A 12,462-nucleotide genomic window follows, 5' to 3' on the forward strand; every position below is an offset into this window, starting at 1 on the left:
TCGGGCAAATCACCCAATCTCACTGAGCTTTGGTTTTCTCATCCTTGAAAAGGTTGATAAAGATGTTGTTCCTACCTATCTTTTACAATCAGAGCATTCCCAAACATACTTTATAAAGCACTGTGTAAACACAAGGTGGATTGCTTGGATTCTTCTATCTGTATTAGGTAATTAGTCCTTGGTTTCATTTCCTTTCACCTAAGTGTTTTTCTCTATGCAAACATTTCTAATGCATACATCGCCATGGCCATTTAACTTGTTTCTGTCAACAGATAGCTCTTTATATAGTGTAACTGAGGAAATTTATATAGATAATTCTGCTACTTTCTTACATGTTATAGTGTGTTTCTCAGTGTAATTTTCAAAATCAAGATGTCAGGTTTTATTTATTTTTATGTGATGCTGAAGTTCAAACCCATTGCCTCACGTGCTAGGCAAGCGCTCTACCATTGAGCCACACAACCCCAGCCCCTAGATGTCAGGTTTTGGGCAAAGGTTAGAAAGAAATTTGTTCACCTACTTTAAAATGTCTGAAAATAAACACTATCAAATTCTTTAGTGTTCTTTAAAAATTGTATCACCATACTTTGTAATTCAAGTCAAATTATAAAGTAAAATATATGGATACAAAACTCTAAGAAAACTAACCAAAAAAATGGAATCACCACTGAAAATTTTCAGTTTATAATATTCTTAAATTATGAAATTCTTTCATTCACTTAATATTTTCTGATGTCATTCTGCAGGCAGCAGTTGCTATGTTCTAACAACATTTCAAGTTTTTTATTTTTCAAATATTTTAATCTTAGAAAGCTCATAATCATACATCTCCCTCCTGGCTACCCTTCAAATCAAAATACCCAAACAAGAGAGGCTCAGTAATGAAGACCATTTTTAATAAAAAATACTTGTTAACTTTTGGAGGGCATGTTTGATTACTCAGAGTTTTCTGATGCCCTGCAACTATTTAAGTTATGAAGGAACTTCATAACTTAGACCATGCAACAAAAAATAAAAGTGTTGTTTAGCTTTATCTTTTTATAAAATTCAGTAACATAGAAGAATTTTAATTGCTTATGTACTGTTCATACAACCCTAAACATGTTCTGAGGACTAAACACTACACAGTTTATTCAATAATCATTTGAATAAAAAAATTATAAATTCCACAAAGTTTTTGACGGTCAACTTCTCTCTCTATTAATGTTTGCCTCTAATGATGTCATGTTGTGGCAAAATGCTCTAATTTCTTCAATTTGGGCGATAAGTAGAGAAACCATTAAGCTGACATTTAGAGCCTGCTGGAAATTAATAAATTATTTAAGTGCCTATACTGAAGGAAAGAAGAAGTGGAAACTTCTCAAGGTAGAAGTTGTCATTTTTGCAGACCTGAAATGTAAACAAACAAACAAAAAAACCAAGAAAACAAAAAAGTCGATAAACACTCAACATTATTGATATGCTGCTTATTTTTTATTCAAAAGTAAGGAGCAAATTATCACAAAAGAGAAGACATCACATTGTACAGTATTATTATGTCTGAGAAAGGATTAATGGTACCTGGAAAATAGTGGAAGCATTTTGGGGTTTCTTCCTATATGTAGCAAAACATTTTGTCTTGTCTCTCTCTCTTCCACTCCTCTTTCCTCCACTGATTTTCTAACAACCAATATATGCAGTGGAGAAAGGTAAAATCTATGGAGAGGTAAAGAAAAGTTTCCTTTCTTTTGTTTTCCTCAAGCCACTAAAATAAACATGTAATCCTGCTGCTGAAAAAAAAAAATCCTCAGCCTAAATAATAAACTCAATATCTCATCTCCATTGAGTGGAAGATTTCACAATAATGAATAATTTCTTGAGCTTCCAGAACTGCTATACTTTATTGAGAACACTCTTATGTATGTATCTATTAGATCCTCCAAAAAATCATGTGAGTTGGGCAATGGATATTCATTTCTTCCTTTTTTAGCCATAAGGAATCTCAAAAGTGCTAAATGATTTGCCCAGCATTAATCAGGGTCAGCTCTTAGACCCACCATTTAGGTTCTATTTCCCTTCTACTATCCATATTGCTTCATTAAGCTTCATCACTGAGAAATTTCACTCGCGTGCACGCGTGCACTCACACTCACACACACACACACACACACACACACACATAGCGATGAATGAAAAAAGTATTCATGATTTTCATTGTAGATATCAAGACCATATTTAATTGATGAAATATCTTTTATCTAGATACACTGAGTACTACTGATTTAAAGGAAGTGATATACAAAGTAAATAAATCCATAAGACAAAATTAATATTAAATCATCTTTGAAACTTCATTTCTAACAGAAAAAATATGAAATTTTAAAAATGAAATGCATTTATCCATTCAATTATTGGCCCCAATATAGTTTTGAGTGTGTGCAGTGTGCTAGGCAACACACACACTGGGTTTTATGGACATAACAAACCTGTGCCTTTGTGATGCCCATCTGGCAGATGCGACACACATATGACCCAGAGTTATCAAATGCCTAAATGGCTACAGAAATGGAAGTCAGCCTAATCAGGGTCTCAGTTAAGGAGAGCTTTCTTCAAGAAAATTAAAGTGAAATGTGAAAGTAAATAAATATACTGTGTCTAAGCAAAAAAGAAAGTAGAAGAGAGAAGGGAGCACAATGAAAAAGCATTTCAAGAAGAGAATAACATGGAATTTAGTGGGAACAGATGGGACCAATCAGAAACACAGCTGAGGGTAAGAAAAAGAGGATGAAAGACTAGGGATTCAAATATTTGTTAAAATTGGTTAAGTAAGGAGAAACAACTTGAAAGATTTTATAGCTTTACCATGTATTTTATTTTTTCCTTAATTCTTTCTCTTTTACTGGGGCTCAAAATGGCATTGAGTATATTGCTTTTATTTACTGACATGTTGTATTCACATTGAACACAAAAACTGAACATTCTTAGACACATTCTCCTTACTATATACCTGAGTTGTTTCACTGAATCCTCAAAATAACTTTTGCCAATTGAATCATTGTCTGCTTCTTGCTGAAACTTAGAAATTATTCTTCCTCAAGCATCCAGGATGGCAGATCCAGAATTAGAATCCAGTATCTCTTGTCCATTACACTTTCCACAGCACCACACATGGCCCTGTTAGCTGAAAAATCCTATTCATCTATAAAAGTCTTGGTAAGATTTTGTTGTCATTGAATAAGAACTGACTTCATAAAACCTACATTTCACTAATAAAGAGCTAAGTAACATCATGAGTAGTTTTTTCTTTTTCTTATGAATTCTTGTTTGCTTTGGGGAAAAAAAATCTGTAATGTTCTACAGAATGAAATGAAGTGCTCTGATTTGGACTCCATTTCTCTGATGTCTTCTATGTCTATTCAGATGCTCTTGTGCTCTTTCTCCCTCAAGGCCATGGGCACTGTGTGCAAAGGCACAATCAGAAAATTAGATGTAACTATTTTATTCAAAACTTGTTAGTTAGGATGGTTCTCTTTTCACATATTCACCAAAAAGTTTTTCGGTATGCTGTCATAGTTTGAGGCATGACTATGTGTGAGTCCAAAGACTGTCACTGTTAACATCCAAAGTTATGTTCCATCATAGTAATCTAAAAGCATTCAAGAGAGAATGAAAGAGAAAGACTTTTAAAAGTAAATGTTACAAAACTGCTCTGCTGAAAGCAAAAGCATCTCTAGGGTAAAGCTTGCTTGAATAAATCCAGTTATGCTTCTGGTTTCTAGTCTATGCTTTGTATTAAAAGAGGCCTCAGTGACCTGAAAGACTAATTGCTCTTCCCAAAATGGCTGTTTCTTACCTGCAGGTAGCAGAGAAAGGGAGTAGTTGGCAACCATCCTCTCAATCAAATCCCATGAATAACCTGGCCCATTTCTTCTGTGCCATGATGCAGAAGTTAGTGGTCACCTGGGAAAAAGAAAAGTAATGCACTGAAAACTTAAAAGGTAGCAGGTCAGGTTAATACAAAATGGAAAAAAACAAATCCTGAGACAGTGTTAGAATGGAAAGTCAAGCATTTGGCAGTATCCTTTCGGCTACTATAGATGCATAGCAACCTCCAAATCTGGAAATGATTTCATTCATCCTTTCCAGAAAAGTGGGTGGGGGTGGTGAGAAATATCTCACATTCCAGAATTCTGAAGGACATTAGGTTGTAATATATAGAGCAGATTAAATGAAATGAGATTTCACAGGAAGTAGTAGAAAAAGGAATACCACAAAGTAAAAAGGGACAGATGAAGAAGCAAGCAGTATAGGAAAGTCAAGAAGAATGTTGTTAAAAGGGCTATAGAGACAGTGGTCTGTTTCCAAAGGAGCAAGTGTCTCAGGCAGAGTGGATCTGGCGGGTGCAATCAGACAACCTTAAAGCAAGTGGGCTCCAAACAGGGTTTAGACCCCTGCTTGACAATGGAGAGATGAGAGCCCAGAACAAAGGATAGCTTTCTGTCAGAGTTCCTCAGTGAAACACCAGCATCAGTCACCTTCGGGAAGGGGACACAGAAGAGAGTTCTGATAAAAAGCATAGATGCTTAAAACCCAATTCAGACAATCAGAATGGGGGGGGGGGTAATGACTAACCTGGCAATTTTGACAAACACCCTAGGTGAGTCTTATGTATAATTAATACAATAAAACTACATTTTTTCACCGTTCTTCTCAAACTGCCCCAGGCTATCTCTTGGTCACAACTCCTAAAATATAGATGTCTGCATTAAAGATAACAGATCCCCTAGTCACAGAAATCTTGCATGTAATTCATGACATGGATTCACATCAAGTTTTTTCCATGTGATGTCCCTGCAGGTCAGGGACATGATATTCCTGATGAAGAACAGTTTTTGAGGTCGTTCTGTCAGGTTGGGGTGGTACGGGTGCAGACTTTGAGAATGGGAACCAACTACACCTTCATCAGAGTAACTTTCAGAGCCAAGGTTGGAGAACAAAAAGGACTATTTGGGAAAGAATAGAGGGAGAAAGACCTTGTCAGATGACACTCATCAAGGTCAAAACTGGAGATCTCTATCTTAGGTGCCATAGGGATGCATTTCACTCTTACACGTGGAATTCAAGTTTTAAGCTTAAAAAGAATGTGAGAATTTATGTGAAGTAGAGAATTTCTAATTAATTATTTTCCAGCAAATAAGCCAACCTAAATAAAACCAAGTTCAAATTCTGAAGTTCAGATAGAAATACCTAGTTATAAATATAAAACTGCATTATAAAATTTGAATTTGAACCATACTACTTCCTGGTAAACCCTGATTCTCTCACTACCCTTCTCCCCTCTTGAGACTGTGAGTTTAGATTGTAGTTATAATGTTCCCTCCATCTAACTCTAGGAAAACTTTACCCTGTACCAGGCACTCCTGAACACAACTACAATACTACAAACCCTGGTTTCTGGATTTGCAGCATAAACAACTATTGTACTCAAGGGTGGGCAGAGAATCCTGAAAAATGCTCCTGTAGTTTTCTATCCCATCTGACACATGTTCATGGTAGTGATACAGCTAAAATAAAGCAGATAAAATACGGATATTTATACGGATAAAATAAAGCAGCCTTTAACCCAGAAGAAAACCAAGGACACTTCTAAAGGCCTCTTTCCATGATGTCCTTTTGATGTGTGATTTCTTGAAAGAATATGAAAAGCCCTTCCTTCTCAGTCCCCACAATCACCCACCATTGGGGAAGCCACCTGGAAGACCCCTTCAGACCTCGCTGAGTCATCTCTCTTCTCTTTCTCTCAACAGCTCTAATGGAAAATCTGTCACGTGGGCCCAGAACGAGAAGAGTAGGGGACAGCACCTATGGCAGCGGCTGTCGGTCCACATCAACAAGAAAGAGAACCCCAACCAAACGGCCGTCATCAAGCCCTTCCCCAAGAGCACGGAAAGCCGCGGGCTGGGCACCGGCGCGGGCAGCGCGGGCCCAGGGGCGTCTGGGGGCGTGGGTGGCGCGAGCTGTGCTAGCGCTAGCCCAGCAGGGGCTGAGCCCCCAGACGCGGGTGCCAAGGCGCTGTACGACGTGGCGGAGGCGGAAGAGCAGTTTCCTGCGCCAGCGCGGCCACGCTCGCCGTCGCCCATCAGCACGCTGAGCCACCGCGCGGGCTCGGCCAGCCGCACGGAAGACGACGTGCCCTCGCTGCATTCGGAGCCCGCAGCGCGCAGCAGCTCCTCGCAGGGCTCGCTCATGGAGCAGATCAGCAGCGTGGTGACTCGCTTCACCGCCAATATCAGTGAGCTCAATTCCATGATGCTGTCCACAGCTGCTCCTGGCCCCGGAGTGGGCGCTCCTCTCTGCTCGTCCTACCTGATCCCCAAAGAGATCCAACTGCCCACGACCATGACCACGTTCGCCGAAATCCAGCCTCTGCCAGCTATAGAGGTCACTGGTGGCACACAGGCCGCAGCCGGAGCCTCACAGGTAGGGGGCGCTACTCCGGAGACCCCAGCGGCCGGTCCCGAGGCGGCGGCCGGCAAGCCAGACCTGGAGGAGCTGGTGGCTCTCACCCCGCCGTCCCCTTTCAGAGACTCAGTGGACTCGGGGAGTACGACCCCCAACTCGCCAGTGTCCGAATCGGCCCTCTGTATACCATCGTCTCCCAAATATGACACTCTTATCATAAGAGATTACACTCAGAGTTCCTCGTCGTTGTGAACGTCACTGGAAACCATGCTGGGATCCGCATGCAGAGCAGAGATCTCCGTGTTCACACGGAGGGACGCATTGACACGCGTTCTCATCCGGTTAGGACCTGAGGTAGAAGATGCCAATTTCAGCCTTGATGGAAACACGAGATTATAGTGCTATTTCACAACAACCGACGAAGACACCAACTACAAATTTTTTGGCAGATTTTCTTCTAGTGGCCTTAGAAAACATGGGCTTTTAAGAAACATTGCTTATATTTTTGAGGGCTGACAAGGAGTCTGTTAAAACAGTTACATACCAAGTGCTTTGCTCTAGGGAAAGCAGAGACAGTGAAAAAGCATAATGGAAGATGAAAGAGTAGTTAATAAGCAACTGTAAAAAGTTTTATTTGTTTACTTTAATTCTTTTCCCAGAAGAGTCTTTGATTCACCAAACATGAATGTACATTTTCTAACAAACTCTTACATCTGGGACCAAAACGTCAACCTTTCTGGTTACTTTTTTATTTATTTATTTTTTTCCTTCCTTTAAAGACCTTGGAAAGCAGTACCTTGGGCCCAGTACTTAGAGGTGGGAGTTGTTGTGAGTATGTCCCATGCATAACACACAACTGGATAGTGAGTGCTGTGCTCATGCACCTAGAGCTTCTACCTGAGACTTTCCTCTCCAATTTGGTTGTGAAATACTCTTCCAAAAGCCTGCATCTGGAATTCCACCTAGTTATTTCAGATTCACCTCCATTAACCAAGAAAAACCAGTGGAAGATTTCTTGACTATTTCACCATGTTGCCAATCAATACTGGAGTAGCAAAAAAATAATAATAATATTTTCTGGAATACCATTTTGTAATTCCCTCATTGGGGTGCATTGTGTAGCTGGAATTTCTCTTTATAATAATAATAATTCTTGAGCTCCAGCCTGGCGATCTGTTTCATGATACACAGCCACTCCTTATGAATGCTGTTCCGTTAGTGTTGCCAGCTAAAATATTAAAATATGCATTTGGGCTTCTTCATTCCTTTCTTTTGAGAACCTGATGCACAAGAGCTCCTCTGTTCTTTTTGAGTCCCACCACTGGAAGAGTGGTCCGTAGACCTAACGAAGACGTTGTCACTATTGGAGGGACTATTGTTGAAAAAATTAATACAATATTAATACACTGAAAATTTTAAACTGTGTCAAGTAGGCTTAGCAAAGATTTTGCTATGCCAATGAGCAGTGATTTTATCTTTTCCTGGCTGCTTACACAGGGCAGCTATGAACTATGACAAACGTAGATTTTTCAAAGCAATACAGAATACTGAAACAGAGGAACCTTAATGAATATTAACAAGTCTTTCTTAGCCATTCCAAAAAAAAGAAAAAAAGGCAAAGCAACTATTAATATTTTCATTTTAAAAATAAGTATTAATATGATTTTGTGCACTTCATACTGTCACTTTTTAAATACTGCAGAAAAGAGATTTAGAGTTATAATAAAAATATGTGCTTTGATAGGATCATATAAGGTAGAAATCATAGCTCAAGACCTGAATTCACTGTCATCTCTTTATTCATCCCACTGCAGCTATCCTCAGGTACCAAATGTTTTTGATTTCTAAATAAAGATAGTAATAAAAGGAGGAGGTGTCCTATAAATTTAAAGTTCAGTTGACCCAGCCTTATACTAAAGATAGCCTTATGAAAAAGATTTGCTGTGAGGCAGAAGTCTATTTTTGGCAGAGAGAAAAATAAATAGAATTTTCCTTTTAGCTAAATATCCTTATTTTAAATCTCTCATCTACTTAAAAAAATTGAGAAATTGAAGACTATTCATCAGCATAACTTACCATCTCCTCTTTAAAAAGTTACAATGAATATACTGCTTGTGGATTTTCCTTTTCTGATATGTTCTTACTTGAAATTTGAAGTCAGTTCTCCCAATATAAAACATTTAAAGCTAATGTTAATTTTCTAAAATATTCTTAACAGTAATCAAACCTCCTATGCCAGATTTGAAAATAACATCATCAGAGCACCCTGATCCCAAATATGAGTGAGACTCTTGAAACAGAAATGAAATCCTATTTCATTCATGAAGCTATTTTTCCTAATTTCATTGAAAGAAAATGTCTGCCTCCACCTGAAAAACTAATGTAAATATTTGGAAATATTAACACTCCTGGATCCCCATCAGAAAGGTGACATTCATCTGGGGATTACTGTCTTGATTTCCTAGGTATATTTCTAAATATGCTCTATTCTCTAAGCTTTACAATTTGTGTCATTAAATCCTTACATTGATTTCTATTTTATTCTCAAGTACAATAAGTTTCACTCTACTGACCAAAAAAAAAAAAAAAAAAAAAATTTAAAAACTTTCTCCATGACTAAATTCTTTGTTTTTATTTGTCAGTAACATTTCCTTAAATGAGAAGTTTATAAGTTCACCTTGAGAAACTTCATTAGAAATTAAAATTTAATGCAAATAAATTTTCACCTGATTATTTCACGTCATTATCAACTATAATAATAAAAAAATAGAGAACAAGATGTATTTTTCTCTATATTTCTATGACCTTTGACACATCATTAAATACATTGTATATTGGACATAAAATTATTAGTGATACATTCTTGAGATGTTTTATTTTGGAATGATGCTAATTATCTCTTTGCCAATTCTAATACCAGGTTCCAAGTAATAACTCTACAATACAAAGAGAACTGACATGTACTCCAGGGCTAGATACAGGGTACCTATTTTTATTTCCTTGGAAACAATCTGTTACTGGTGCCCAATGATAATTCAGTAAGGATCTGTATGTCTAAAAGGAAAGGGAAAGTACAGGAAAATACTAAGGATCAGCAAAGTGACACTACAAGAGAGTCTGGTCCTGGAAAGAAAAAGAGAAGACCTGGGTTGATCAAGTTGTACGGATTAAGCAATCCCCTCGTCTTCTGTGGGAGAAGAGTGGGGGCAGCCTGAGAAGACCATATCTGGATTGGGGGGAAAAGTTATTTTTAGGCTAGGAGTGGAAAACAGAAAGGGAGTATGGAAAGGAAAATCATCAGAAATTTGAAGCAAGAGAAAAAAGCAAATCCCCAAATGTGCTAATCCTTGAAAGTAATAGTCTTTTCCAAACTATTGATATTACCAGCAAGTGATCAGGAAGACTAGGAGTTATTTCTGACTGTAACTGAATTGTATAATGGCTTTTTTGCAGTTCTGTGACTTCCAAACCAGGAATTAAACAATTTTTTTTAAATAAAAACAAACAAATAAAAAAAAAAGAAGAAAAAAGAAAAAAAGAAAAAAAAAACTTTTCCTATACTAGTCTCCCAGCAAAATGTACATGTTTTGGAGACTTCAAAGGTATTATATGAGTTCACATTTAGCAACAGCTTATTAATAACCCTCAAGCTGTCAGAATCTCTATAGTTACCATTTACAATTTTATACTGTGAAAAAATATACAGATCAGTGAATGTGTAAAGATAAATTAGAATTTGCTTTGAAACAGTTTGAGGCCTGGAAGATTCTCTATTGTCTATTGAAAAATGAGGCATGTATAAAATAGTTGGTTGAATTTCACTGATCTTCCCAATGTGAACAAATATACTATGTATATTGTGTGTATTTCTAGAATTCAATGGCAGCTGCTGGTGGTGTTGTAATTAGAAATCTATATAGAATATAGATGTTTTAGAGAGATGGTGCCAATCCTAAAAGATTTGTGTGGGCTACAAGTGCTTGTACCTACTTTTTCTGCACTTACAACTGATTTGGTTTTAAAATTGTGTGCGCGTATCTGTTTTTTCTGTTGTTGCAGCTTATACTATTAAAATGATAGAGAATGTTAAATTATTTTGATGTGAATTGCAAATGATTTTTTTCATAAAGTTTAACATTTTTATCAGCAGTTTTGCTTTGTACTTGTATAAATGTGTTTTATTTTAGCATTTTAAAATACACTTGCCTGTTTCTCAGTTGTCTAAATCATGTTATAGTTGGTGTTTGTGAAGTCAGTTATGTTTTGAAAAATATTAAAAAAGAAACTATGGTATGACTTAATATTATTCCCCTCAAATGTTTAGAATATTAACCTAATAGTGTTTTCTAAGATGAAAAGAGTCACACTATTAATTTAAAATTTTGATTGATATACACATTTTTAATTACAGGGTTTATGAAGTAAGCAGTGGACAATATAATAAAATTAAAATACAAATCAACCAGATATGCTGTCCCCAAAGACATCTACAAACACCTTTTAAGATGTGAATTTAAAAATACATTTTTTAAAGAAATGTGGGGCAAATAATTTTTTTGTCTAGGTATACAAGTTATAGAAATAGTTCCATAATTTTCCAAGTGGATAGAGGTAACATCACAAGGATAAAATAGATTATTGTGTGTATGTCTATGTGTCTATGTATATTATAAACAATTATATATATATATATATATATATATATATATATATATATATATATATATATACACACATATATGAAAAGAGAGATTTTAATTTTGGGTTCATCTACATATGTGCTTGTGTGTAAATGTGTGTTTGTGTGTATGTGCATATCTATATAATTTACCCAGAAAAAAGTATTGATAAATTACTTAGTACTTTGATTCTAACATAAATTTACATATCTGAACACAAATCAGAAGACCTAAATGTAGAATATAGAGTAGATAATTTATGTATAAAAAAGAAAGACAATATGGATTTTAAAATAAGTCATCTCTATGCTTCCAAACATTGTATTATTTGTACTCACACATGATGTATACACATATCTACATATATTATTGAACAAATTATGTTCAATGTTTAAAAACAAAACCATTTTCTCTGCTTCTTGACACTCTGCCCTTCAGAGTAATCTATTCTGAGATAATTTCAATGGGCAGATGTTCATATAAAATTGAGCTAAAGGAGAGAGATCTATAAAAAACCATATAGAAAATTTTCTTCTAAATATCAACAGTCTTGTAAGAATAGAAACATGAAAGGTCATTCAAATCCAGCTGAACCAATAAAAATAACATTAAATTAAAAGCAAAGATCTAATACTAACCATCTAACCTCAGGTAAATTACCTTGATATCTCCACAGCTCAATTCCTCTTTCTTTAAATGCAGAGGTGAGAAAAACAAAACAAAAACAAAAAAAAACCTCTGGTCTCTTTCATTTCCAACATTCCTGATACATGATAAGTGTTTAGTACAAAGAAGGCATCATTAATAGCACTATAGCATGTAGTATATACAGTTGATATTCAGCAGGTACATAAAATATATCATGTTCAATAATACTTGTGGAGATAGAACAAAGTTTGTCCAAACCTAAGCATATTTCAAGAGGAAAGTTATTGAGATTTGAACTCATATGCAACCTTGGAAGTGTCTATTTAGGACATCTTAATAAATTGTATTGAATACCACAGAAAGAATATTTTTATTATGTTAAAATCTCTGCTAAATGCTGTGGCCAGTGTTTTAATTATGCTGCCCATGAATGAAAAATACTAGAAAATGAACAGTTCTCATTAACTTTTTATGGTAGCTAACTGGGTAGTTAAATGGGAATATAGAAAGAATTATATTTATGAACCTATATTTTGTTTATCACAAGATCCTTTGAAATTCAGGACAAATTACTACATTTTACACTGGTTATTATTTTTTAGTTGTTAATATATTGAATAAACTCTACAAAGAAAATGTTTAAACTTAGCTTCAAAAGCCATTCTTAGTATCTTAGTCCAAAAGTATTACAGGA

The 12,462-nt window shown here is 35.9% G+C and overlaps 1 protein-coding gene and 1 long non-coding RNA gene across 5 annotated transcripts in view; one reads left to right on the forward strand and one right to left on the reverse strand.

The window, feature by feature from the left end:
* LOC124089397 (uncharacterized) overlaps window positions 1-6,440 on the reverse strand; it is a 26,264-nt gene extending 19,824 nt beyond the window's left edge. The window contains exons 1-2 of one of the 2 annotated variants that reach the window (XR_006850729.2): window positions 6,346-6,440; window positions 3,833-3,939 (exon numbers count right to left, since the gene is read on the reverse strand). This is a non-coding gene — a long non-coding RNA (uncharacterized LOC124089397). Of the gene's footprint in view, window positions 1-3,832; window positions 3,940-5,716; window positions 6,098-6,345 lie in introns of those variants that run through there. The other variant, XR_009226263.1, reaches the window with a different exon arrangement.
* Grm5 (glutamate metabotropic receptor 5) overlaps window positions 1-10,731 on the forward strand; it is a 464,549-nt gene extending 453,818 nt beyond the window's left edge. For all 3 annotated transcript variants that reach the window (XM_046439401.2, XM_046439400.2, XM_058577374.1), the window contains one exon: window positions 5,787-10,731. In XM_046439401.2, the coding sequence (XP_046295357.1) occupies window positions 5,787-6,693 (907 nt within the window). In that variant the 3' untranslated portion in view covers window positions 6,694-10,731. The remainder of the gene's footprint in view (window positions 1-5,786) is intronic.
* The last annotated feature ends 1,731 nt before the right edge of the window (window positions 10,732-12,462 follow it).

The sequence above is a fragment of the Marmota monax genome, unplaced genomic scaffold, assembly GCF_021218885.2.
Source record: "Marmota monax isolate L192 unplaced genomic scaffold, Marmota_monax_Labrador192_F-V1.1 WCK01_AAM20220418_F8-fsc00096, whole genome shotgun sequence".
NCBI lineage: Eukaryota > Metazoa > Chordata > Mammalia > Rodentia > Sciuridae > Marmota > Marmota monax.